This window comes from Diadema setosum, chromosome 7 (assembly GCF_964275005.1).
Source record: "Diadema setosum chromosome 7, eeDiaSeto1, whole genome shotgun sequence".
Taxonomy (NCBI): Eukaryota; Metazoa; Echinodermata; class Echinoidea; order Diadematoida; family Diadematidae; genus Diadema; species Diadema setosum.
Window position 1 is genome coordinate 25945512 of NC_092691.1, and position 27886 is coordinate 25973397.

The 27886-nt window shown below is 37.0% G+C and overlaps 2 protein-coding genes across 2 annotated transcripts in view; one reads left to right on the plus strand and one right to left on the minus strand.

Annotated features, from left to right (window-relative positions):
- The window catches only part of LOC140230481 (myocyte-specific enhancer factor 2C-like), an 85057-nt gene extending 84553 nt beyond the window's left edge, over nucleotides 1-504 (minus strand). Inside the window, exon 1 of the mRNA XM_072310635.1 lies at nucleotides 428-504. The gene's annotated coding sequence lies outside the window, so the exon portion shown is untranslated. The remainder of the gene's footprint in view (nucleotides 1-427) is intronic.
- Nucleotides 505-10853: 10349 nt separating this feature from the next.
- LOC140230484 (cytosolic iron-sulfur assembly component 2A-like) lies at nucleotides 10854-24776 on the plus strand. Its single transcript, XM_072310639.1, has 6 exons — nucleotides 10854-10871; nucleotides 11832-12079; nucleotides 13420-13590; nucleotides 14089-14138; nucleotides 14921-14966; nucleotides 22636-24776. The coding sequence occupies exons 2-6, from the start codon at nucleotides 11857-11859 to the stop codon at nucleotides 22734-22736; spliced, it is 591 nt and encodes a 196-aa protein (XP_072166740.1). The 5' UTR covers nucleotides 10854-10871; nucleotides 11832-11856; the 3' UTR covers nucleotides 22737-24776.
- Nucleotides 24777-27886: the final 3110 nt, after the last annotated feature.

Below are 27886 nucleotides of genomic sequence, written 5' to 3' on the forward strand. Positions count from 1 at the left end.
TCGTCAACGTTACGTGAGGTTATGTCCGAACAATTCAAATATTGCGCTTCACTGGGAAACGTGAATTGCGTCTCCGATCCAGTCAGGATCTAATCTAATCACGATCGCATGTATGTTTACGATCCCCTCACACAGTGCTGTTCACAGTCCACTGCACGACGTACGTTCTCTCCTACTGCGATTTATGCTGTATACAAGACACAGCGAACAGAGCACTTGTATTAGCCATTGCATTGGTGTTACATCTACGTAAAATGGACCCGTAGAACTGTAACATAAACGAAACAAGCACGATAGACACTGTGACGGGAAAGCACAGCATGAAGTTGATAGCTTCTGTTGAGGCCATGAGAGCCAACATATCCTTCTCTAATAATCAACCATACCGCTAGACAGCAGTCAACGGCACATATCTATTTTTACTCACCGACCAATTTCAGAAGCACGGCTTTGGCGAGATGTTTTCCCCGAGTGGTCGAGCTATTTTTAGGAGGAACCGAGCTTTCCTCTGGTATGCCCAGCCAGCGACCGACTAACACTTACATTACGTCATGATATCCCTACGCACGTCGCACGAGTTCCCCTAAAATACACAAAAAAGCTCACTTTCTCATCTGTACTTGGAGTAAATTATTTAAAATTATCAATTTGGAATGTATAGCAAACTATTTCGATTTCATTATGATTTTATAATGATATAGTAATTTGAACTACATACCTTATACCACCACTGGCGTCAGAATATGGCTGCTATCAGTCACACACAAACTAGTGCTATTTTGAGGAGGTGGTTTCCCCGTCGGTTCGTTGCGTACATACAAAATGTGTACGCAGTGTCACACGTGTATTTGTTTATGATCCAAAAGGCTGTTATCGAATCGAATGCGCTCATACGTTTATAACACAGGTTTTAATATCCAGATATGGTGGTAAACTGCTTTTCCGTACGTTCAGGCCAGGCCATGTGGATCCTCAGCTCCAAAGATTGGCAAAACGAGGCTTCACGGGGTTCCCGAGGAAAATCTGCCAGGCTAGCAACCGATTGACGTCATTAGTTACGGCGGTGACGTCGGGTGACCCATATTTGGAAAGCGCCATTAGAACAGTCAAGTGAAACTTCGAAGGCGGAACTGAAGACTGTGAAGAGTACTATCGTTTGGCCATTTTCCATTATAATAAGCTGTGTCCTGAAGTATTGATGTGCACAAGTAAAAAAAGGAAGGAGTCGGCCTTAAAGTTGTGTATGTGTGTTATTCTTTTTAGCTCATCGTGTTTGGGTATCGCCTGCAGGTGTTGTCTTTTCAAAAGGGGGACGGACAGGATAAAACGGGGAAATCGCCTCTCGCGGTCCAGTCCTTTCTAGTTTGCTATTAATTCATTTGTCGTAATATCAAGATGATATCGTTTTTATTTTCTCAAATATCAGCTAATCACCGAGAATAATGTATACAAGCATGGCATAGAGTTCCATCCGCTTTGAAAAAAAAAAAGAAGACATTATATACGGGTATCGGGTGGAAAATGCATGACCTTCAGAATTACTCGTAGAGACTGATGATGTGATAACATAATGCTCGCCTGTAGCTACGTGACATCCCACCTAAATGATGAAACAACATTTGATTTCACTCTTTAACTCGTGGATTTTTATAGTCGGACAGTTTGGATATAAAAAGACAAACATTTGTCAGAAATGAAAATCAAAAGAAACAAATCGAACCGCCGTGGGTGTTTTTTTTTCTCAATAAACAAAAAGAAATACACCTCATGTATTTTATCCTGTTGTATTCTATCGAAGAAAGTCAGATGAAACTACTCCATAATTTGAGAAGAACGCGTCGGCAGGAGGTCGACACCGAACTGTACATATACCATGGAAGTGGATTGACTTGACTCCTCTTGGCGAACTCATTTGGCGTATAATGACATCCAGGGACCGGCATAACATCGGCTCAAGTTGACGGCGAGGGTCAGGGGGTCACCGAATTTTATGCCCCATAGGCTCTGCGCTTCGCCGATTGACACATGCACCTGATATAGGCGCAGACATGCACGTCTTACTGGATGTTTCCATCTTCCAAGACGTTCTACGATGAAGATCTATGTCATTACAAAACACTTACAACTTGTGAACTACCCCCTCCCCCCCTCACTCACTCACTTCTACCCTCTTTTTGTCTCCTTTCACTGTCCTCCGCAAATATGCGCGTTAAACAACAACGACAAAACTCATCACTGGAAGACAGTCTACAGGGATTTCATAGCAAAATTACTGATATGATTACTGATATGATTTTTATTCGCCGATTTTTTTTTTCTTTAGAAACAGAGCTAGAGGGAAAGAGGTGTCAAACTAAGGATAGATGATTATTCGCCATTTTTTCGTAATGACACTATTTTTGTTATTCTTTCACTTTCTTTTCCGGTATTAATGTAAATCTTTTGTATAAATCGGTCGCTATCGTTGGTATCTCTATATTGTTTTTATTGTGAATATAGGTTTAATAAAAAAAAAATGTTTCAATAGCTGATACGAAAGAAGTTAATTCCATTAGCAATAATTGTATACAACAGCACAAATTGATGCATCGCACATATCCACAGGGTATATAAATTAGTTTACCGTCCCGGGATAGTTCTAAGGGGCTGGTGAAAGGGATTAGGACCTATCACTTCAAGGTTTCAACCTTAAATTAAGGTTCAAGTTTACTGTAGGAAAGGGGAAAATGAAGTCTGAAGTTGAAAAATGCAAGAGGCCATCTCAAAGTTCTAATGAAAGAGTCTCATAATGTTTGTAATATCATTGATTTTTTTTTTAATGTAAGAGTTGTGCTGCTATCGTAAACGCACATGCAGGTTGCTGCATTTCGTTTACATTGACGCTTATTATCGTATATTTTCCATTGTGCGTCAGGTAACATTGAGCCCTGCGTTGATACGATCCTCCTCAGTAAATTATTGTTGCATGATGGGCATGCGTTGGTGGATATCTTCTCCGGTAGTAGATTTCTAGATTTCTCCACTGAAATTGATGACTCAATGTTGGCGGACATTTGACGAGAAAATATACAACTGAGGTGTAACTTCGCCATTTCTGTTATTTTTATGCGCCAATCTTATCAGAATAAAACATAACGCGTTCCACAGGATTATTTCGTCAGTCGGTTAAGTTAGACGTATGTACATTGATTAGGCCTAAATGCTTTTGTTCATCCTGTTTTGTTAAACTTTCCTAAAACCATTCGTGCTCCCAATTCTTAACAGCTCCACTCGGGTGTGCAGCCCACCTGCTGTTAGTTAACTCTGTCCTCTGGAAAGAAGATTATTATGAGCCATTACTATGAGGCCCCCTTGTAAAAAAAAAGTTCAAAACAAACAAGAGTTTTTGGGAAATGATGTAATGACAACGACAGTGATCAGTTGACTTTTACTTGTTCAAGCTTGAAACATCTCCGCGAAATTGGAGATTGCCACAATCAAGTGACGACTATCTATAACTTGAAATGATTTAATACAAAGGAATTTCAGTAAAAGTGCCCGTATCTATAATATGAACCTTGTCTGAAACCACATTTTGTATAAACAAAAATGACACATGCCTAGAAAACCTGACCAAGAATAAGTGCAATAAGCACTTTTGAGAGTTTAATATACACAGAATTAGTTTTTGCTGTTGTTTTTCTTTTTTTAATGTCAAGGAAAGCAAACGCCGAATGATACGACTGTGGTGGCCATATTACTATCACAAATTTTGTTTACTTGGAACTGATATGTTGAATTAAGTATCATATTACGTTAAAAATAATGGTGGGTGAATTTAATTTGACGACTTGGATCAATTAAATTTTTTCCTTCTTCTCATATGGCTGAGACGGAAGTATTATGATAAAACAACGACTATAGTTTCTTGGCATGGAGAACGTAAAACCGGGAATTAAACGCGGGAAATGTGCTTGAAGAATCGCTTTAAGAGATCTATCCACAATATAAGATATGCAGAACTGTTTTCTTTAGCATGATAATTGCACACCTGTTTTTCGATTTATTTCTGTTTTCCACAATGAATAATTCAAGGAAAGTATACAGATGCATCGACGCGATCTTTTTGATTGTACAGTATTTCTGTAGAGCAGAAATTTTGAAATGCGTGTCGATGTTAAACAATGTCAGGTGTTTGATGAAATGGGGATTATAATATTCTGCACATTTCATTTTCAAGACATGCTATTCAAAAAATGAAAGATTATATAGCTTTCTTTCATCAAACGGTCATCCGAACTATCTCTCCCTATATATTCTCACTCTCTCTCTGTTCCACGCACAACGCACGCACACACACGCACACAGACAGACAGACAGACACACTTGCACACAGACACACACACACACAAACGTTGTAAGAAAGGGAGTGAGAAACTTCATCACCTCAACATTGACGTCAGAGGGGACCCCATCCCTTCACTACTTTCTTTGTGTTCTTGCATTGCGCATTATTGGGCTATTTTTAATCTAATTTGATAACCACGTTATGTTTGCCATGCACAGGTAATCCAAACAATATCGCAGAATTATGATTACTCCAACACGTGTCATTGGCACGTAAGGCATGGAGGGAGTATTTATATATACATGCGGGGTAGGTTCCGTGGTAGTCAAGGCATGTTGTCGTTGATGTTTATTGTAATATTCGGATGTTGTTGTTGTTGTTGTTGTGGTTATCAGCTGTGTTATGACTTTAGCATGCAGTACTGCGCTATGTCTTCATGAGATGTTTAATATAGATGATGAGGAGGGGTTATTGGCAGACACGGCTCCCGTCCCCTTGTCCAGCCATCTGCGAGCCTCCCTGATAGTATTTACATTATGATTGATCACGGTGACGTGTCTTGCAGCCCAAGAACAAGTGCGAAATATGCGGGGAGCAATTAGACTTCGATGGGTGTTGATAGCCCGGGTTCGTTGCAATCAAACTCCGTATTAATCCCAATCGATAGTGGAACGTGGACAATTTTAACTAGGGTCATTCGATGTGGAATCGCAACAAGACAATCTTTCTATTTTGAGTGTGTTTTCCCTCCTATAATGCCATAAATAGGAAGTATAATGTACCAAGGAGGACTGTTTCCACATACTGGTATACTCACTTCTTCAAATTTGAGTGAAAAATAATGTCTTGACCCACAAAAGAAGAAACAGTTACTGATGGTAAGACACCCTAAACGTCCTAAAACTTGGGATGGAGTTCACAATTAGCAGCTCGAGGAACGTTTTTTCAGGGTGAGGGGGCTGCGGGACGGGGAAGGGGAGTCAAGGTCAATGGTTGCACCCCCCCCCCCTTATGGGGAGAATTACACACACACACACACACACAAAAAAAAAAAGACGGAACCTTCGGAAAGTCATAAGTGTTGTTATTTTGACCGATTTTTTTTCTATTTGTTTTTCTTTTTTTAACACGAGCCAAAAAAGTGTGTGGTGTGATGTGTGTGGTGTGATGTGTAAGGTGGGGGGGGGGGGGGGAAACGTGTTATTTCATTTCCTTCCTAACCTCTGTCATGTGGAGAGAAGAAGAATTGTCAAAGAAAAGACAGCATTTAAAAAAAAAAATCAGCAATTACGATCCTCTCAAGAATGAATCGCTCCTTGATTCCATTTCTTAAAGGGATAGTATAGTTTTGACTGAGATGGGTTTTCAGGTTTTGACTTTTTACAAGATTATTTGAAACAACTTGGATAAAATATCAAAGTGTATACCAGAAGAGGGATTAAAAGTTTATTTAATGAAAATCAGTTTTGAAAAGGCTGAGATATCCAAAAACACAGTAGGCCTAAAACAAAGTGATCTTAATAAAAGTGCATGGGACTCCCCTTTTATGAGGACCATTTTGTTTTGGGATATCTCTGCCATTTCAAAACCGATTTTCATCAAATAAACTTTTAATTCGTCTTCGATCCTCTTGAAATGATGTGCTCTTTGATATTTAATCGAAGTGTTTTCTAATCATCTCGCAAAAAGTTAAAACCTGAATCCTCGTCTCAACCAAAACCTATACCTTTCCTTTAACACTTTAATAAGGGATGTAGTTTTTGGTTGAGATGGGGATTCAAGTTTCAATTTTTGAGAGATAATTATAAACCACTTATATGAAATACTTGTATAAAGAGCATACAATTCTAAGAGGTATTCAAACTTTATTTGATAAAAATCAGTTTTGAAAAGACTGAGATATCCACAAAGTAAAACAGAATTGTCCTAATAAAAGGTGCATGGGACTCATCTTTTATTAGGACAACTTTGTATTTGGATATCTAAGCCATTTCAAAACCGATTTTCATCTAGGTCTAGTAAAGTTTTAATTCCTCGGAGAATTGGATGCTTTTTAATATTTCATAAAAGTCTTTTCGAATATTATCATCTCGCAAAAAGTTAAAACCTGAATCCCCATCTCAACCAAAACTATGTCATCCCTTTAAAGGCTCGTGCTATAAATAACCTTTGTTGTTTTTTTATCCTTTATTTCGTGGGGGTAGGGTGGGAAAATGAAGAAAAATTAAAGAACAGTCAATTCTATAATGAATAAATAGCCCACTTTTGCTCTCTAATTTAGTCGAAACCACGAGGCAAAAATTACACGGATTCAACAAGGATGATAGAATACTGGCACAACAGTTCGGCACGCGCTTTAAAGACAAAACTTGACTTTAGAAAGCGGACATCTCGGATCACGCACATTCATGTACCAATTTGTTATAGGAAAGATGGACCATGTACCGCTGAAATTATTGTCAAGCAGTCATCAATCAAGTTGTTCTGCCGTGTATCGAGAGTTAACCGTTATACACTGGTGACAAGTTCCGCCATTAGGCACCTACCACATTCAACACTCTTGGCCAATCGGCTTCGATATTGTTATGGATACCTCTTCATATACCTCTCGAGAAATTGCCACCTTCCTCCCGTTTGGTTGAATCAAAGAGGTAAACCTCCTCGGTTGAATCTTCCCATTAACTCAATTCATTGCTGGCATGTAGTTACCTTACGGCTTTTTGAACTGGTGGTCAAACATACACGAGCCTCATTGTGGACAATGAAGTCTAATTACGAATGATCGTATACCAGTGATAAACGCCCAAACTTGAACGGTCCGTGACCCGGACATGTATACAAAAATATCGCAACATCTCATTTCATTTTCGGTTGTAGCGATATATACTCTCACACATTCCATAAATAACCGTCATAATTAATTGCCACAAGCACATGCTTGAACTAATCGCGATGACTGGCAACAATTTACGAATCAATTTGTGCTCCAATAGATTTGTACTACTACTACTACTATACTACTACTACTACTACTACTACTACTACTACTACTACTACTACTACTACTACTACTACTATTACCACTACTAATACTACTGCTACTACTACTACTATACTGCTACTACTACTACTACTATAGCCCGGATGCTACGATTACTACTACTACTACTACTACTACTACTACTACTACTACTACTACTACTACTACTACTACTACTACTACTACTACTACTATACTACTACTACTACTACCACTACTACTACTACTACTACTACTACTACTACTACTACTACTACTACTACTACTACTTCTACTATTACCACTATACACTACTACTACACTACTAATATCACTAATGCCAGGGGCCGCGGGGAACCGGACTGATGGTTGGGGGAAGGGAGGCTTGCAACGCCAACTTTTGGCTATCAATTAATACAGAATTGCTTTGTGATGTCACAATTGTTTTGTTGGAAATTGTTACATTTCACAGAGCGACGTCCAGTACGGTACGAAGCAGTGCGCGATGTCAGTATTGCTTTGTGATGTCACAATTGTTTTGTCAAGAAGATTGTAATATTTCACAAAGTGACGGTACGAAGCAGCGCGCGATGTCAGAATTGGTTTGTGATGTAACAATTTTCTTAGGACATGATTTCACAATAGATGTACTAGTAGTACATTTTTTTTGAGTAAAATGTTATAAAAAGTGACGTTATTTTGCAAATACTAGTAGTAGGCGTACGCATGGAGTGTCAAGCATGTCAATATTCTGACATAGCTGAAATATAGAACCTATAACCACATGAAGGTCTTTCGACCAATAAATAGAGGATTATATGTTTATGATCCAAAATAAAATATGATATAATGTGATATAATATAATATAATATAATATAATATAATATGATATGATATAATATAATATAATATGATATGATATAATATAATATAATATAATATAATATAATATAATATAATATAATATGATATAATATAATATAATATGATATGATATAATATAATATAATATAATATAATATAATATAATATAATATAATATAATATAATATAATATAATATAATATAATATAATATAATATAATATAATATAATATAGTATAGTATAATAAAATATAATAATATATAAAATAATATGATATAACATAACATAATATAATTTTTTAGAAAAAGAATTACCTCAGTCATTCGCGGAAAGAGCTTCACGAGATTATGCTTATTTTCGGTTATTTTATAATGTTGCCATGTTTGACACTCCATGATTACTATCTGTGAAATGACATCGCAAAGAACGTGAGACACCGCGCGCTGCTTCGTGTCTGACATCTCACGCCCTGCTTAGTACGGTCATAAGGATCCCTCCACAACATGGCATCCATCACAGGACCTTTCGACTCATTTCTCCCTTCTTTTGTTTTAATTATCAATCCAAATATGAATATAAACGAAATATACAGTATTCTGTCTAATTTCGAGTTTCTGGCTAATACTATATGTGGGCCTCGGTGCCTCTAATTAGGAGTCATCTCTACCCATAGTTTTAACCAGAAACTCTCGAGGCAAAGTTTTTGTATATCATAGTATTATACAATGTGATATAATATTGTATGATGATATCATGATATCATAATACCCGTCATAATGATTATTATGTCATTACCTGTATACACGCATACACACACCATACACACACACGCGCGCGCGCACACACACACACATAATAGGCCTACATACATTATATAATCTACCATGCATAGAAGATCATCATAAGTCTTCTTGGAATAGTAGCAACAAACGAATAAGGCCCTTAAAATTGTACAGATTGCAAAAATAAGATAAGATGAAATTAAATTAGATCAAAAGGAAATGTAATCAACCAACTCAGAAATGTAAAATATTTAGAAATATGAAAACATATATTAGCACATTAAAATTCTACATTATACGTATAAACATAATGGAACATGACACACGATGTTGACAAAGATAAAAACTGTAATAATCAGAAGATATGATAAGCGTACTAGTTTTCAGAAAAGCTTCTCAATCCTTCAATCTTCTATTTGCCGCTGCAGTCGATGATGTAGGAGAGAGAGAGTGAGAAAGCTCGGCGGCGGCTGCAAGCGATAACGTGCACTTGAACGCCATTTCGTGACAAGCTGGCGCACTGTCTAGCATGATCTTGATTTGCGGTCGCAAACGCTTTGCCGCGGTGCTGCAGCTGCAGCTTGTAGTAACTTTGCGGTTTGACTTAAGGAGTCAAGATTCTGACCCGTCACAGGGCAATATGGACCTGTGCACGACTCCCCCCCCCCCCCCCCCTAAAAACAAAATAGAACAAAACAAAACAAAACAAAGGAAGGAAAAAGAAGAAGAAAGAAGAAGAAGAAGGAAAAGAAGGAGAATGTCAGTACCTTTTCATACCAGACGCGGATGGTACTGGTAGTATTAGAATGGTAATGCCTAAAAGAAGCAACAAAAGACACCTCGTTTTGCAAACCCTGGGTACAAGATACTGCTCATAACTATTATCAGCGGCATAAAAATAATGGATAAAACCTCGCTTGGCGATACAGTCGAGTCCCAGAGGTGGATGAAGATGATAAAATGAAATTGTATCAGGGCCTAATACCTCTTTCTAAACTATTTCAATTTCAATTTCAATTTCATAGGCCCCCGCCGTAGCTCAAAAGTCTTGATAAGGACTGTAAAGAACGGAGTACAAACCTTTTAGATATAGGCCTAGTATTAAACATAATATATCTTTTAGTCTGAATCTCTTTTGTGCATCAATAGAAGCGAAAGCAGATTTGCATATCAAAGAAACATCCGGCAACTCCCGCCTTGTCAATGTACACATTACTTCAGTCCCAAGTTACTTGTCATGCCGTTGCCAGAGAGGAATATTTAGACCATCGTTGTGGATGAAATGATTTTTTTTTCTTCAACAGAAATAATAAGATAAAACAAAGAGAATGGCTTATGCTTTTTTTTACGGACATGAGAAAGTTAAAAAGTTTCAGTAAAACTTGACTTTTTTTTTTTTTTTCGAGGAACAGGTCCCTTCATTGTTGTGTACAGGAGAATAGCAATAATAACAATTTGCATTATTAGCTTTTTTCCTTCAAAACAGCCTCCCCTCCCTTCTCCCTTCTTCGATTTGTGTAACCAAAAATATCCGTGACGATCTGATACCGGGGGCAAGAAAATAACATGTTAAATGCAAACTTTTTTTTCGAAATTCCCTGACCATCAACGGCGTATCAGTACGCTGCCGCCGGCTGTCGCACGCACAGTGGTCCCATATTTACGAGACGCGTCGGCGATAGATGGCGCTAAAGTCACCAGCAGAAAGAGAGCGCTCGAGCAGCCACAAGACTAGCACGTACGGTTGGTACCAGCACCAAAGATCGACGTGCGTGTACGTACTGGTACCGTTACGTTTTAGGCGTGCGTGCAGGAAGTGAGTGGTGTAGTAAACATCAGTAGGACCTACGAGTATGTGATTCTTCTGCTTCGTGATGGTAATATGAAACATCTTTGATTCTGTGTTGTTGTTGTTTTTTCAACCTGTATATTCATATTCAGAGCTGTATAATGCAGTTGTGTATTTATAATTTCTCAAGGCTACGTGTAATTACAGTGAAGGAAGCAGCCATAATTAAACGTGTGGTACTGTAACGTTGCGTCAAGTCCCACACGTGTGATTATGCGTTGCCTGCCAGTAGGCCCTACGAAATTTAAAATGCCGACTTAGATTTAACGTTAAATTTAATTCAACTTCCAGGAGAAGTAAATTATGTTTATATCTACATATATGCAGGGAGGTGGGACCCACCTCCCTGATATATGCCACATTTTGTACTGTAGATTTCACTCATTTTATGTTTAACCCTTAACACTTTCCCCTCTAACAGTTAAATAAACTTTGTAATTTTGCATAGAATTTGAGAGTGAAAGTAGCGAAAATGCTTGCTAAATAAAGACGAAATTGGTATGCTTTACGTTCTTGCTGGTCGCAGTTAGGCCCCCCCCCCTTCAGCTCATCTTTCTCATTCCACTTCCAAGTTTCTTCAGCTGACAAGCACAAGAAGAAGAAGAATAAGAAGAAGAAGAAAAAAAGAGGTATAGACCTTTTGTCTACAGTGCAAAAGCAAATGCCTTACTATGCTCAAAGGTTTCATTCTATTTTTTCTTTTTCTAGTGTCACTTCTGGGGTAAAAAAAAAAAAAAAAAAGTGGGGGGGGGGGGGGGGCTGAGCCTCCCACCACCTGCCCCCTCTGGTTCTGCCGGCCCTGCACAGCATGCTCCTCCTCCTAGGATTTATCCCAACGTCAAGATGAGAAACTTCCGGATTTTGCCATTTCATATCTCGGTTCACTCTAACTCGTTAGATTCTATTTAGATTACTGATTATTTTACTTGCCTGACAAGATTCTTCAAGAAAATCAAAGTTCTTACCTGCTGGTTTCTCATCACTGCAGAGGTCATCAAAAACAGCCTAACCCAATGCTGATGACTCTCTTGACCACCCTGTATGTGGCAAAGATGTTCCTTCAAGGACGTCTTGGTGAAACTGCAGTCAAAGAAGAGGGGAATGGACCTGGTGTGCCGGGGACGGTTCAAATGGATGAAACGAAAAGTGTGCCAAACAGTGTGGCACCTGCCAAGTCACCCTGCCCCGACTGGACCACACAGGAAGAACTGGACGAAATGGCAGGGGCAGTGTATGGTGAGTGCTTCAGCGCTAATGCTGCATCCTTAGGCTTTAATCGTGCCATAACGTACCCTAACCCTGACCCTACTCCTAGGATGCAGCTCAGTGCATACGTGCAGGACAATATATAGAATGAGATAATACTGTATTGTTAGGGAGTGTGCAACTTCATTAGTGCCAGTGCTTCAATTCCACTTTCATTGTGAGGAAGTATTTTCAGTCAAGTTGATCTGTTCACTTGGAACATCACATGTATCTGTTGCTTGTGATGCTTACCAGTTTACAGACAGGTTTGGGAAAACAAAAGCAGACACACCTTGACCCACAAGCAATATCTATAGATTATGCAGGACCAAATAATTTATGCACAACCTGTTAATGGGCTATCTCCCAGACTACAATCAACTAGATTGTGTAACATTATCTATCTCTCATCAATCAATCTATCTCTCACCAATCTCTCATCATGATTCTTGATGTACAGGATTATGAAGAAATGAAATGATAAAAGAAAGTAATTTCTCTTGTAAGAAATTACATCTTCTCCAATGATGTACGTGGTATTTTTTTCACTCTACTGAAAAAAAGAGGAATACAATGTATATTTATATATATATATATATATATATATATATATATATATACACTGTATATAGAGTGAACTGTCTTGATTATGTACTAGGTATACACACATTTTTATTGGTCAGAGGATGAGTGGTGAAGGATCAAGTTGATTCATTACCACTCATGCAGGTTGGTACACTAGGCTGACATTCATATTGATATATAGTATGAGTGAAATAAAATACTGCACCCTGATACGGCATATCTCAAAATCTTTTCATGAGTACTCTATGATTGAAAAGTTTCCTCCAAGAAATCACACGTTTTAAAAATATGATAGAATGTCTTACCAATGTAATGACAGGGTTATAGTAATTTTCTGATACTCTGACAGTTTACATATATTTATATATATATTTTTTCTTTTTTCTTTTTCCAGAGGAAAGCGCTTTGAGCATATTTAGGTGGCAAACGTGCATTAGAAATGAAGTGATACCAGTGTTTTGATTCTCTTTTGCAGTCCCCCCTTTTTTTTTTTGCCTTCTGCTAATTGAAGTTGTCAGAAAACCAAATGACATGAAATCTACCTGACATTGTGTTACTCTGCTGCTGCCAACAAATGGATAGGGAATTCATATTTGTAGAATGGCTATGTATACATATTTGCAATTTTTTTTTTTTTTTTACTCAATTAGAATGTTGAAATAGTATTGCCTAAGGCATTGTTGTTACTTTTCGTTATTATAAACTGGGTGCTTTTAGTGAGAAAATACTCCCTTTTGTTTCCAAAGATTTGATTCGAGACATCAGAGATCCTGAAAAACCAAACTCTCTGGAAGAGCTGGAAGTAGTCTACGAAGATGGCGTCATAGTTTCTGCCCTTGAGACAGAAGAGCAGGGTCACATGATCAATATCGAGTTCACCCCAACTGTACCGCACTGCTCCCTGGCGACATTGATAGGTAAATTGAATGTCCCATCAAGGACCAAGTTTGTTTGTTTGACCATAAACACAAACCTTGACAAGGTGACTTGAGTGTAGTGACCTTTATTATTTGCTCTTCTTTTTCCAACTTGTTTGTTACTTTGCCCTGTCATGTATCATCCATCATTCTATTTCCTTCTTTGGTTTGGTCAGCACATGATTCTAGATCTTTTCTGTGTGTAACATAAAAACAAATATAAAACCAACCAAGCAATTGCCAAAAATTCCCCAAACAAATAAAACTACTAAACTACTCAAGCCCCTCTAACAAACATTAATGAAGTTGTATTCATTTTAATATCTGTTTCTGGACACTAGATTAACTTTAGACTTGAATATTGAATTTCAGTAGACCAAGCCTGAGTTGTCATCATCATGTTACTAAAACAAACAGCTAAAGAAGAATTGAAGTACACTATACATAGGATTAATTTCAATTCCCCTGTGAAATTCCTGCATTGCTTCATCTTTGCAGGGCTGTGCCTACGTGTCAGGCTAGACAGAAGTCTTCCAAACAAACATAAGGTATGTATATGTCTTTGGAAGTTAAACACACCAAGAGGAAGATGTGATAAGGCAGTGCATGGACAACATAAAATTTGTTTGACTTGATTTCATTATCTCGCTTATGTGATACTCCTAGATATTCTTTGCTAGGATTGTGTGTGTATTTGTTTTGTTTGTGTGGTATTGTTGTGCATTGTATTGCACTCAATAAATTACAGTTTGTATGTGAGCTTATTCAGATTAGTAAGTTGAGATATTGAGAGATATTAAAATAATTATCTGAGAAGGAACTGTAAGTGAACAAAATTAGCATGGGAAAGACATTTGACTGAAATTCCAAAATGCAGCCATATTTTGCTTATTGTGACACACAAAGTGGATGATTGTTTATTTCTAGTTTCCTCTACCTCCATACAGATGTTCAAAACTATAAAATGTGGTAGACTGTATCACTCTAATCTTATCATTAGGTTTTCTTCATAGTCAAATGATGATTTTAATTTCTAGCCATTGTTTTTGATTGAATGCTCAGTGGATGACTCACTGTTCAACCTGATTAATTAACTTGTAAGCTGAGAATAGCGAAAATTGTATTTTTCAAGTAATTGAGGTCCTTGTACAATGTGTGCATTATTTGAATTACATGTATGACACACTTACATACAGCTAAACTAAGTGGAAAGTTCTTTTGGTATTGCACTGTATTTGATTGGATGCGTGCAACCTTGTCACTTTTACATTTGTATTGCTCTGGAGCTGCTCATGTCATGTTCCTGTGTTTCTGCTGTGACCATACACAGATTGATATCTTGGTGAAGAAAGGAACGCATGCAACAGAAGACGACAGTAAGTATAGACCCATCCAGGGGAGATGTGAATGTAGGGACTCCAACAATGTAATGAATGGGCTCCACCTAGTTTGAAGAACATATAGATGGAGGCCTTCATCTCCAAATAGACTGGCATCGTAGCATACTTATGGAATAGACCTGTTATATCGTCGCTGAATCCACGAACCGGCACAACCGGCCAAAATCGAGTAAATTTTCGATTTTGAGATTTTTGCATATTATGATAGTATATACCGAGTTCTACAACCTGACAAATTTTTGAACCTCAATCTCGAGTAATTACGTAATAATAACGACTGTGCCACTTCGTGAAAACTCCGATTGGTCGGTCTGGATTTTCACGAAGTGGCACTATCGCGTGCTTACACGCCGGATGTCATAAAAAATCACTTATCTGTCAAACGTCCTCGTACGCGCTCGTCCAAAATGGCTGCGCCCAGAGCAGCGGAAACCAGACAGATGAAATCGGTAAAGTTACATATCGCTCTGTATTGACAGTTAAATTATTTGAATTTTCACCTTATTGAATGTAGATTTGTGAATAAGGAATTAGAGTATCCAAAGAGTGTAAATATGTACTCTAACAGGTCACAATGACTTAGTTTGGCTCTGTCCTAGCTTCGTGCGCTACGTTTGCAGTCCCACAGCTATTATTCGGTGTAAGTGAAGAATAGGGAAAGCGGTTCGAACTAGAGTCAAATGAACTCGTCTCACATTTGCATCGAATCTGTAACGCACTAAACGGTAATATATTGTACAATTTTATTGTTGCCTGTAATACGAGCTCAAGTATGTAATGCTACGGCCTACTTCTTCCCAGGTAAATTAGCTCTCTTATTCACTCTGAATCTTCCAGGAATTATCTACAGTTCTTCTAGATCTAATGTAGATAGTTAACTGTGTTACAGTGTTAAATTATTGATAGTGATCTTGAATACCTTTACCTGTCCAGGTTACTGTGATGTTATTTCGCTGACTACCCTTGAAGTCTCAATGGGAAAAAATGATTTAAAGCTACTTATAAATGCTAAAATCTAAATGAGGAAGGTCCTCCTCCCACATAACAATTGTCTAAATTGAGGGCGAGGCGTTACGAACAACAATAAGGTTTGATAATGTTGTCGTGAATATCATACCAGCAATTTTGATTTGGATAGACAACAAGCAAAAACGTATTTGTTATGCAACGTTAATGCTCAGCACCTGAATTCATAAATTGTTATATCATGCTATAGGCCTAAATGTAAACATTATAAACATGTACCTGACAAGTAATTTTGCCTTAGTTTGTGATATTTGCTTGTTATGATTTTCTACAATCTATGGTTCTTTGAAACACAGTGTGTGTTTTTTTTGTTTTGTTTTGTTTTGTTTTGTTTTGTTTTTTTTTGGGGGGGGGGGGGGAGGCATGAATTGTAAAATTAGACCAGAGTGATGTTCTCAAACTTCAGATTCTAATACGCCATATAATGTAGACCTGAAAAAGAGGTGGGGAAGGGGGCAGTGTGATGTTTTGGAAATTTGTGGCTCGTATTGATGATATTACAGAATTGTAAGTAGTGATGGATTTTCATGTAACTGACATCTTTCATTCATCTTCCATTCCAAACAGATATTGAGGCATTTGTGTGGACAACGCAACAACTTGCAGACTGGACTGAAATGAGTGATGTTCTTCGATGATGGGCTACTTTACACAATTGTACTCCAAACCGCATTCCTGTAGATTTCTACCATCATCACAAGCTTGAACAAGAACAGTAAGTTACATTACTATCTGACAAGGATTTAGACAGACCAGTGTGTAATACTAGTACACAGTGCAGGCATATGACTAATAATTTAACTTTCCACATACCGTACTGAATTGATCGTGTATCTTACTTTTTTTTTTTTTAATTACAACTGTATTTGTAGTTTTGATGGACGTGAAACACTGACATAACATGGAATCCGACATTTTGACATCTAATTACCTGCAGTCATGCTGCATTTTGGTATAAAGGCAATGCTGTCTCTCAATCTGATCTTGATATGGTACCGGTATGCATTTCTTCAGTGTCATGTATCTTTCATTACTGTTATAACTGTAGTTGTGTGTGTGTGTGTTTTTTAATGTTTGCTGTGTTTTTTTTTTTTTTTTTTTTTTTTTTTTTTTTGGGGGGGGGGGGGAGGGACAATGGAGATGGGGAATGAGCAGCTCTCTGTACTGATATGAGATACCATCAGCTTTGCAAAAGTCAATGGCACATACAGTATGACAAATACTTGGCAAAGACAATGAAAATGAAAGGTCTCAATATACATTTAAAGCTTCACTAATATTAATGTTGTTGTTGTTGTTGTTGTTTTTTTTTTGCTTTGTACACTCAGAAGTCAAATGTTGTAAGAGTCTGAGACTTTTCATGGGGTTAACTATATCACCGATTTTCACTTGTGATGTTCTGCTTTCTTTATTCTTTGTCTTATTCTTTACTTCAGTTCTGCTCCTGATTCTAGTCAACAATGTGTTCATTCACCATTTCGTCTGGCTTAGCATCCTCTCCTTACTGCACTCAAAGGTTACATTGTGCACTGAGCTAAAGGTGAGCAAGATATAAACAGCAATCAGTGCAACACCTATTCATGTAGTATTGGGTTTTATTTTGTCATAGATATTACTCAGAAAATCCAGTGTCAATGGACAATTAGGAGTTATCCTAGTATAGTCTTGTTATGTACGTTATCACATTGATTAAAACGTATAATTCAACAGAATTGCATTAGCACTCTTGAGCAAAACATTACCAAAGTGTTGATATGAAAGGAACATTATATGATTATTTTCTCAGGCAAATCAATATAGTTTTACAGATGTGGAAAATTGATTAAGTAGTATGTTATGACTGTTGTCTCAAATGTCATCATTCCCCTCTGCAATATAGAAGTAACATTGTCGTGAAAAACAATTGTTCATCTTTGCATATAGGGAGAGAATCTGATGACAACTGTCTACTGGATATGTCAAAATGGAGAAAGCAAAGAGAAACCCGGAACAGCTTCAAATGACTAGGGTGGCTGAGCTGAACATCTGCACCAAAGTGCAAGCCAGGGATCATTATGGAAGGAGAGCATAGCAATATTTCACTACAATCACAAAGTTGCTCCAGACAGCACTCAGCGAACTTTTCACAAATGTGTGTGCGTGATGAATGGGCAGTCAGGTTCTGGCAGAACATTATCTCGATATTCTGCTTAATGTCCTATTTAATGACTTTGGGTTGTGTGTGTGCAGAAATTGGGGGGGGGGGGGGGTAATGGGATTATAAAATATGACATCATTTTAATAATAATAATAATAATGATAACAATAGTAATAATGATACTACTACTACTACTACTAATAATAATAATGATGATAGTAATAGTGATGATAATAATGATGACATGAATAATAATGATATAAATGATAATAAAAGTAATAATAATAATCAACAGTACTTATATATAGCACATAGAACATTCTGTATTATGTCCCTATGTGCTCAAGGATAAAAATGATTACACAAAAACATACAATTGCAATAACAATAATACCTTGTTTCATGTTTAGACTGTAATGAAGGCATTCCCAAGGCAGACTTAGATTAACATTTGTAAATTATTTTAAATTCTGGGGCAGATTCTTCCATATGGTAGAGACATGACAAGCACATATGTATATTGTTGCTTTTTTATTCAGCATAACAAATAAGTCCCTGCCTTTTGAACAAAGGGTTCTCTCTGGTGTGTCTCCTATTCAAAGTAGTTCTCTCAAATAGTTTGTATTCAAAAGTTAACATCAACATTTTGTACTGAATATGAATTTTGACATGAAGCCAGTGCAAGCTTCTTAGAACCAGTGAAATTTGTGTTAATGTTTATATATATTTCGTTTTAAATTTGAACACTACTTTTGCAGCACAGTTTGGGATAGCTTGTTATCTCTGTATCTGTTTGACTGACAATCCACAAACTAATTAGTGATGAAATCATCATGTCAAATGAAGAAACCATGAACTGAACGTACTGCTATGTGTTTATCAATGGAGTCTCAAATTTTCCAAATATTGTATGTGAAAGAATCAAGGGGACATTATGGGACATTAATCCTATGTACTGTATCTTACACTGTCACCATATTCACTGGCATTACTCGTGATAACCATCAGTCCATGGGTCTCTCCATACACCTTTGTCACAATGATGCCATCCTCAATTTCCACTGTAATATGCTTCCATTCTCTTTGGCTTAACAGTGCTTTTCAAAGCAAAAACTATATAAGTATCAAAATCCATATAAAATGTATTTTCTTTTACTTTGTTTATGAAGCAGCTCACCTATCATACTATTCATTTTGTCTCCTTTAGCCAGGCCGCCATTAGGCCAACCCCGTTAACGATTCCCAGTATTTTTTAATCATGCCTACCCCAGCACCTGGGACACCCACAGCAGACATAAACTAAAGTCAGGACCAAGCTTCAAGTCAAGTTGTGCGAGTTAGAAAGGTATTAGGAGACTGCAAGAGGGTTATAGGCAATTGGATGCTTACATTTCCTCTGCTTGCTCTCTCTGTCTGCAACTCGAGAATGAATAATAAACTCTGACAGAAAGTGTTTTATTGGATGATACGTGTACTGCAGTACACAGCCATATTCTTGCAGTCTGTGTCCACATGAGGACTTATAGCATGGCCATCATTATCTGTGTCTTTTTATATTGAATATTGTTGTAGATTTCATTTTTCAAAGAAAAAATGAAGAAATGTAGGTCTGATATGTTAACAGTCTACTTGTAAACAGGTACTGTGCCAGAAAAAAAAAAAAAAACAGTCACCTTGTTTCATGGTGTCAATATTATTTACAGAAATATGTGCAGAACATTATACATGTATACAGAAATATTTGTGACGTAAAGAACCACAGAAATATAAAAACATGAAAAATTTGATTGCGTTCACGAATCTGAATGTGGAAAGTGTGATATTCGAAGAGATATCAAAACTGATAATTTCCACGTAAATCTATAGTAAGAATATCAGGTAGAAATTCATCTCTATGAAATCTTTTTAATAGAACATTACTTGTGTAGATAACTCTGTAAAGTGTTTAACAATATCTTTCTACTGTTTGAAGAAATGTTTGCTTTGAAGAGGTTGGACTTTATTTCTCCACTTAAAATAGATCATACTTAAACAACAGTAAAGTTTAAGAAGTAAAACTTATCATTAATTCGTGTATAGGGAATATCCAGTAACTGATTTTGGAGTAAGAAACGAGATTGATATTATGCCGATTTGGAATGAACATGAAATTTCTTTCTGCCAGAGAGCTGAAAGCTGCGAGAACAATAAATTTTATAATTGGTTCCGAAGAAGTAGAGATGACTAGTATTTAGTTTGATGATAAGAAAAAAAGATTCCTTCATTTTTTGGTCAGAAATGGATATAAGAAATACTAAGCAATATTTTATTCTATGAAGGTAAAGGAATATTGTGTAAAGGTACAATGTAATGTATTTCTATATCATTGTGATATGGGTTCCTCGAAATTGTCTTGTTCATTACAACATATATGTCAATAACGTTAAGATTTCTTTCATTACGGGAAATATAGTTACTTTAAATTATGATTGAACGAACTACTGTCTATCCTGGAGGTAATATGAAATCTCATTTCAACAGCTTCTTATTTAACAGCAGTTTTGCTTATTATATTTGTTGTTACAAAATACCATATATAGTAATGCATTTTGAATTTGGCTGAAAATGAAATGTGGAAATCCGTTTAATGAAATGTACAACGTATGATACTTGGAAACAATACAATATAATTATAGTAATGAATATATATTCAAACAATTATTTTTCCTAGATTTCTTTTTTTTTTTCAGTTCTGCCCGAATTAAATGTTGAATATAATCTAATAAAAATAAATTTCATTTGTTAAAAAGGAATGTGTATTTCTTCCTTTAATGAATGATTGAATATAATACAGGACTTCAGAGTGTTTGAAAATGTCATTATTTCTCGAAGAAGACAAGACTTAGTGTAGAGGATGATGATGAAGATGATGAAGATTGAGAGAGAAGGAGTGATGGAGAGAGGAGGGGAGTACGAGAAATTTGTGTGAATTCTTATTTGGTATTAATGTACGTCTGCATACCTATCTAAAATGAGTCGGGAATTTGTTCATTTTCGTAAACAAGGAAGTGCATGAAAAACAAAATATAAAAGGCTGCCTTTCTGTTTAAATGAATATTGAGAATACGCAATGAAAAATGCAAAAAAGAAGTAAAGATCTAAACATGAAGCTCCATGATCTAAATAAGAACAACTAATCTACAATACTTTTATCCACAGATATTAGATTTACAATACCAAGAGCGCAGTGCTATACGATTACTAGAAGAGCTAACTGTAATTTAAACTTTTCTTAGTGAAATAACCTTAACCAGAAATAAATTTGAAAGCCATGTGCCGTTCCGTGAATTTATTGGGTGCTGTTCGTTATTCCGAAGGTTCCTTATTCCGAAGGTTCGTTAACCCGAAACACACAGTATACCTAGACGTTTGTTAATCCGAAAATGAAATAGGGTTCGATAATCCGAACATTTGGGGCATTATTCCGAAGGTTCGTTAATCCAAAAATGAAATAGGGTTCGCTATTCCGAAGGCTCGTTTATCCGAAAATGAAATAGGGTTCGTTATTCCGAAGGTTTTAATCCGAAATGATAGGGTATAGGGTCGGTAACGAACCTTCGGAATAACGAGTTTTGTTTCATTTTCGGAATAACGAACCTTCGGAATAACGAACCTTATTTCATTTTCGAATTAATGAACCTTCGGAATAACGAGCTGTAACTAATCCTGAATCCTGAACGCTATGTGCGACACAAGAGCAGTGTGCCGGTTCGTGGATTTATTTTGCGGAGAATCCTGAACGCCATGTGCGACACTAAGGACTGTGTGCCGGTTCGTGGATTTATTTTGCGGAGAATCCTGAACATGATGTGCGACACTAAGTGCTGTGTGCCGGTTCGTGGATTTTTTTGGACCTAGTCTGGAGTTTTCACAAAACGACACACAACTTTATAGCCTTACTGTGTGCATATTTTACATCACTGGGAGGATTTTTATGTATAGCAAGAAAGAGCAGATTCTTCTCCTACGTCACAATGAAATTTATTGAAAATCAATTCCATTAACATATCTTACTAATAGTTTGAAAAAACAGAAATCTTTAAATGCGATTTACTCGAAATGTACTTCGCGCACCGGCGGTGCGCGTGTGCCGGTTCGTGGATTCAGCGACGATATAAGCTGTATAGTATAAGTTGATGAGAGATGGTCTGCTGTAATAGGATGCAAAGGATAGAAAAACAATTTTGTCTATACACAGTTTTTATTTTCCTCCGTGGTTTAATAAAATCATAAAAAGATGTACATGTGGGACTTCAGATATATTGCAGTTTTGTATCACCAATTTGCAATAACTTCTTGTACTTATTTTTTGTAACTTACAGAGAAAAAAAAATAAAGGTGAAGGGATCAAAGACCGCTAATCATTGGCTGAAGATACTAGTAAACTATCAATTCCTCAAATGTTGCCTGAAACATACTTCCATTTTTCCCTTTTTCTTCCAGTTAACAAGCAGATAAATGACAAGGAAAGAATTGCAGCTGCCATGGAGAATCCAAATCTCAGGAAACTTGTGGAAAAATGTGTCAGCATAGAGGACTACTGATGACTGTGAGGAACGCTGGCACTGAAGTATAAGAGTGTCAATCATTCCCTTGACAGAACGTGAACGGAGGCATTTCACGCACACTGCAGGAATCGGATGAGATGAAGTCCATTCAGTGCAATGGTCAGATGCTCTCCATTCCCAGGGATGAAGCGCAGGAAGGTTCTGGAGGATAGGTGGTCACATTTGTGATACCATTCCCCCGCAGGTACTCCTCATTACTTTGTTTGCCAAGGTCTGCTGCTCAACAGACAAACATACTGCATCTGGTGAGAATATTCCGTTACGGAAGAGAGAAGAATTGGAGGAAACCTGTAGTTTGTCACCAATATCTGAAAGTGTGAAGTACGTTCCACCTGTGTGGGGAAAGATACGGAGTTCATTGTGAACATTTGATTGTGACTGATGTTATGTCAATGTATGTACATCTTTTATCAGTCCTACAATGTACCAGTGTGATATGCTTGCATCATAAAGAATCCTAGAAGAAAGATTACGAAGGCCAGAAGAATTTTATGATGAAACTATGATGTTACAGGATTATTATTATTAATTATAATTAATTAGAAATGTACTGAAAGGAGCAGTACATTATAGTGTATAGGCCTACAATTTAATGTATACCTTGTACAGTGCACTCCCGTTATAACGAAATGCTCGGGACTGGCAGTTTTCTTTCGTTATAACGAAATTTCGTTATAACCGAACAAATACAATATATAACGAAAACAAGAAAACCACATATATTCTGTTTGCTGAATACTTTACATCATACACTGGAAAGCTATGTGAAATGTGATGGGATAATTGTATCACAATAAAAAATGCAAGTTCTCCTCAGAAACTGTGCGTGACACAAAGAGCGAACACACAGTGGTGTGAAGCGTTCACCCATGCAGAGAAGCTATAAATGCTTGTTCCGCTACGAATTTTCGAAAGCAATTCGCATTTCGTTATAACGGAGCACATTTCTTTTGTTTTTCTTTGTCTGTGGCGCTCGGAAAAGACTTCGTTATAACGGAAATTTCGCTATAACCGTGTTCGTTATAAGCGAATTTTTTACCATAGACTTTAATGGTGATAATTTTGGGACCAGAAGATTTACTTCGTTATAACGAAATTTCGTTATAACCGTGTTCGTTATAACGGGAGTGCACTGTATTGTATAAAATATGATAATAACAATAAAAGTAATAATAATGGAGTCTTGTAATGCGCCATGTCTGTCACACAGTGGCACTACTGTAGCAGAAAGGTAAGACCTCCTCCCACATTGCTTCATTCAGGAAAAGACCACAATTGAGAGAAAGCACACAGTTACTGAAACAAAAAGGCTTTGAGTTCCCTCTTGGACAGAGGGAATGAGGTCTCCATTCTCAGTTTCAAAGGCAGTGAGAAGAGCCAGACTGGGTGAAAGCTCTGTTGCCCCATGAATGACGAGTACGGGTAACTTGACGGGTATGAGCAGTGGATGAACGAAGAAATCTAGTTGGTTTGTACTTATGGAATAGTTGCTGGAATTATTGGACTTATGGAATATGAAATATTATGGGGAAAGAACATGAAAATACAATATGAAGCCATTATGCTATGTTCTTTTTGAAAACTAATAAAGCAAAGAAAAGGAAAACACAAATTGGTGGAGCTCTGTATTTTTATCACACCATGAATCTAAGAGGTAGCCGTAGTACATGTACCTGACATTCAAGGGACACATCACATTCAGAAGCAACTTTCCAAAGTTAACAGAGAAGTTTAATAATGAGATTGGAGATGGCTGTATTCGCAAGTCCAGTATCATTATCATGCAGAGAATGTTTCAATAGTTTGGTGTATCTGACTTTTATGACATGTGAATACCTAAACTGTCCTCATTTTCTGGGCTTTGGTACTGTGCATTTTTGAGGACAGATGTGTGGTATGTAATGCTGTCATACATAAATGCCAGATCCCCGTCCTCCTCCCCCTCCTCCCCTTCAACAAAAGAATCCCCCCCCCCCAAAAAAAGAAGAAAACAAACAAAAAACAAACAAACAAACACCCCCCCCCCCAAAAAAAAAAAAAAAAAAAAAAAAAAATCAATCTGAATCGACATTTCACCAAAAGTACAAAGACAACAATTCTTGGAAATTAAAAGAGCACTTGATCCAACTTCTCCAGAGACATAGAGAAGTGTATTTGTTCTAACATTGTCAGACATAGGTCACAAGAATGTGTACCTTCTACAAAATGAAAGAATGAAGTTTTGTGTAATTCCTTTTCTATTTTCTTTATTTATTTCTACTATTGTGACATCTTGAATCATTGCAGAGTTTTCTAGAGATGACAGTGTATTAAACCAAAACTTCAAGGATACCGGACATAACTGAATTGTCTATTTTTCCGTGAATTTCTGTGGAGTGTTTCACAAATCTTTTTATATTTGCTGATTCCACATAAACAGTTGCCACCATTTAATCAGAAATTGGATAAACAAGAACAATGCTTTCATGTGACAAACCTGCAGAAGAATTACCAAGGCACATTATTTTGTCTGCTTATGCTGGACAAGATGTAAGTGCAGTGATACACATTTCCTGATACAACATAGACTCATGGGCCCGAATTCACGAAGGTGGTACAATCTTGTCCATGGTTTAAACCATGGACAAAGGCCATAGTTTTTTATGGCGCGCCAAGTGTCACATGGCCTATTTTGTTACGAAATCAGTCCTTCAAATTCTTGAAATTCTTTCGTTGAGATGTTTTCATTGCAACTAATTGACAATTTACGTCAATGTAGGGCAGTTTGTCAATCAGTTGCAATGAAATAATTTGTTTCGTTGACGAAATGACAACATTTCGTAACAAAATGAACATTTCATCGACGAAATGATCAAATAACACAATCTTGGACCTTCTTTATGTACTGGTTTATTTAAAAGAGGCAATCACATTTTGTAAGAAAGGTTGATAAAATTTGTTTACATCCACACATATCCATTCCCATTACAAGTTTACCACAACAAACTCTGCCGTCAAAATTGCTGAAACCTAGTCTTGATGAATGTATACAGGTACAGTTGAACCTCTATTATCTGGCCTCCCTTTATCCGGATCTCTCTATTATCCGGACGCAATCTCGCCGTGATTTTTTTATCTTTTTTTGTAATAATTACGGGAGGAAAGGGGGATTCCCAACTCCTTGAGAACTCCTACACAAACACACATGAATTACATATACTTGATACATTTCTTAATAATTATTTAGGTAAATCATCCCAAGAATTTGTAAAAGAAAATGATTTCATTCTTGCAAACACGAACCTCTATTTTGGGGTCTGTTACTGAGTGTAACAATGAAAAGGTTGCAGTATACACATTACTACATGTGGTACTACAATGGGCTACATCAGTACATGTGTATGTATATGTACATGTATAAAGCATTGAGTCTCCCGTATCCGGCCAAATCCCTTATCCGGATGAGCCCCGGTCCCGACTTATCCGGATACGCGAGGTTCAACTGTACATGCAAGCCAGTTTGATAGAGATACCCAAGTGTTCGCAGGTTCTGGTGACATGTGTAGGCCCATACATGTATATTGAGTTTTGTTAAGTACAAAAATGGTTTTAGATCTTTCGATGTCTGCCATCTTTTTAATAATCTGAATGGACAGTTGCTGAATTGGAATAACAACCATCCTGAGTGATCCCAATGAAATGGTGGTGACTCCCCCTCTGACTACTAGTGTATTGCTTCATTAGAAATGAATTTTAGGTCAGTATTTTGTACAAAAAATCTATGCAGTGCATGGCATGAAGATGTAAGAAGTATCAAATGATTCTTGAGAGTGTAAGCTTGATGAGATACTGACTACACATCAGCCCCTAGCATACAATATGTCAATCGGTCTTTACCTACTTCTTTTGCTCTGTCTTCCTATTTGAGCATATATGAATTACAGGTGAACAGGGAAAATGTGATCGTCATGGCTATTTCAGGGCAGACCCGCTCCATTTTAGACTCTCCTAACATTCATTGATGTTAGTGTGATCAAGGAGGTTCTAGAGAATGGAGTCACAACCGTCTTATTTCCTTTGCTAGATGTTCGAAGCCGCCGCTCAAAAATATCTGAAGCATGTGCAAAACAGGATCTGCCGCGCAGATAGGAAGACAGTTGACTCGTGTCTCATTGCATAATCACTAGCCACTTTCAAAGGAAGATATTTCTTTGTGATGGTAATTACTTCTCGCTATCCCTTCTAATAAAAGGTAGGTGGTACAGACATGAGGATGCGCAAAGAGAAATTGAGCAAAAAATGCTGAAATGAAGATGAAAATTACTCGACTGGGCATATGCGGGCACTAATCTGATATATTTATCAATAAAGAATTATACTTGAAGATTATTCCATATTAGTTTCATTTGTGGAAACTAAGCGGAAAAGTGATAAAACCAGCTTTCCAGGATGGTACAGTTTTAAACATTTTCACATGATACAGCTCAGATTTACACTTTTGCACAAATTTTTGGACGGAAATGTCTTTTGTTTTACATGCCTTATCATTAATTGAAATTTCATTTCATTTAATAAATAGATAAGCAAAATGTGGCCAAAATTATGATAACGTTCAAAATTTATCTTCAGAATGCTGAGCAAGACGACGGCGGCAAGGGAAAACGGCGCCAGGGGCAAGTGCGAAAATTGCGCCCCTAATTTCTGAAAAAGTGTTCAACCCCAACCCCATCCGGGTAGGGACTTTAAAAAAAAGTCCACATGATATGCTTTTTCAAGCAATTAAAAGGGGTCCTTTGAGGGTGATTTAAATGTAATAAGTTTTGATAAATTTTGGCGAGCGAGCGCAGCGAGCGAGCTGAAAATTTTTGTCTTTCAGCTTACAAAACATGGAATTCTTGTCATTTTTGGTTATTAAATCTTCGAATTACAGTTCTAATGAAGATATAGTGATGGCCTTATAGATAACGATTTATACCAGCAGTGTTCAACCCCAACCCCATTCTGGTAGGGACTTAAAAAAAGTCCACATGATATGCTTTTTCAAGCATTAAAAGTGGTCTTTTGAGGGTGATTTAAATGTAATAAATTTTGATGAATTTTGGCGAGCGAGCGTCAGCGAGCCGAAAATGTTTGTATTTCAGCTTACA

What these genes read in the sequence shown, in the direction of transcription:
- LOC140230484 (XM_072310639.1), top strand. Translation starts at nt 11,857, where the DNA reads ATGCTGATGACTCTCTTGACCACCCTGTATGTGGCAAAGATGTTCCTT. An exon ending in AATGGCAGGGGCAGTGTATG is followed by an intron (nt 12,080 to 13,419) that starts GTGAGTGCTTCA and finishes TTGTTTCCAAAG; the next exon opens with ATTTGATTCGAGACATCAGA. An exon ending in GTCTTCCAAACAAACATAAG is followed by an intron (nt 14,139 to 14,920) that starts GTATGTATATGT and finishes GACCATACACAG; the next exon opens with ATTGATATCTTGGTGAAGAA.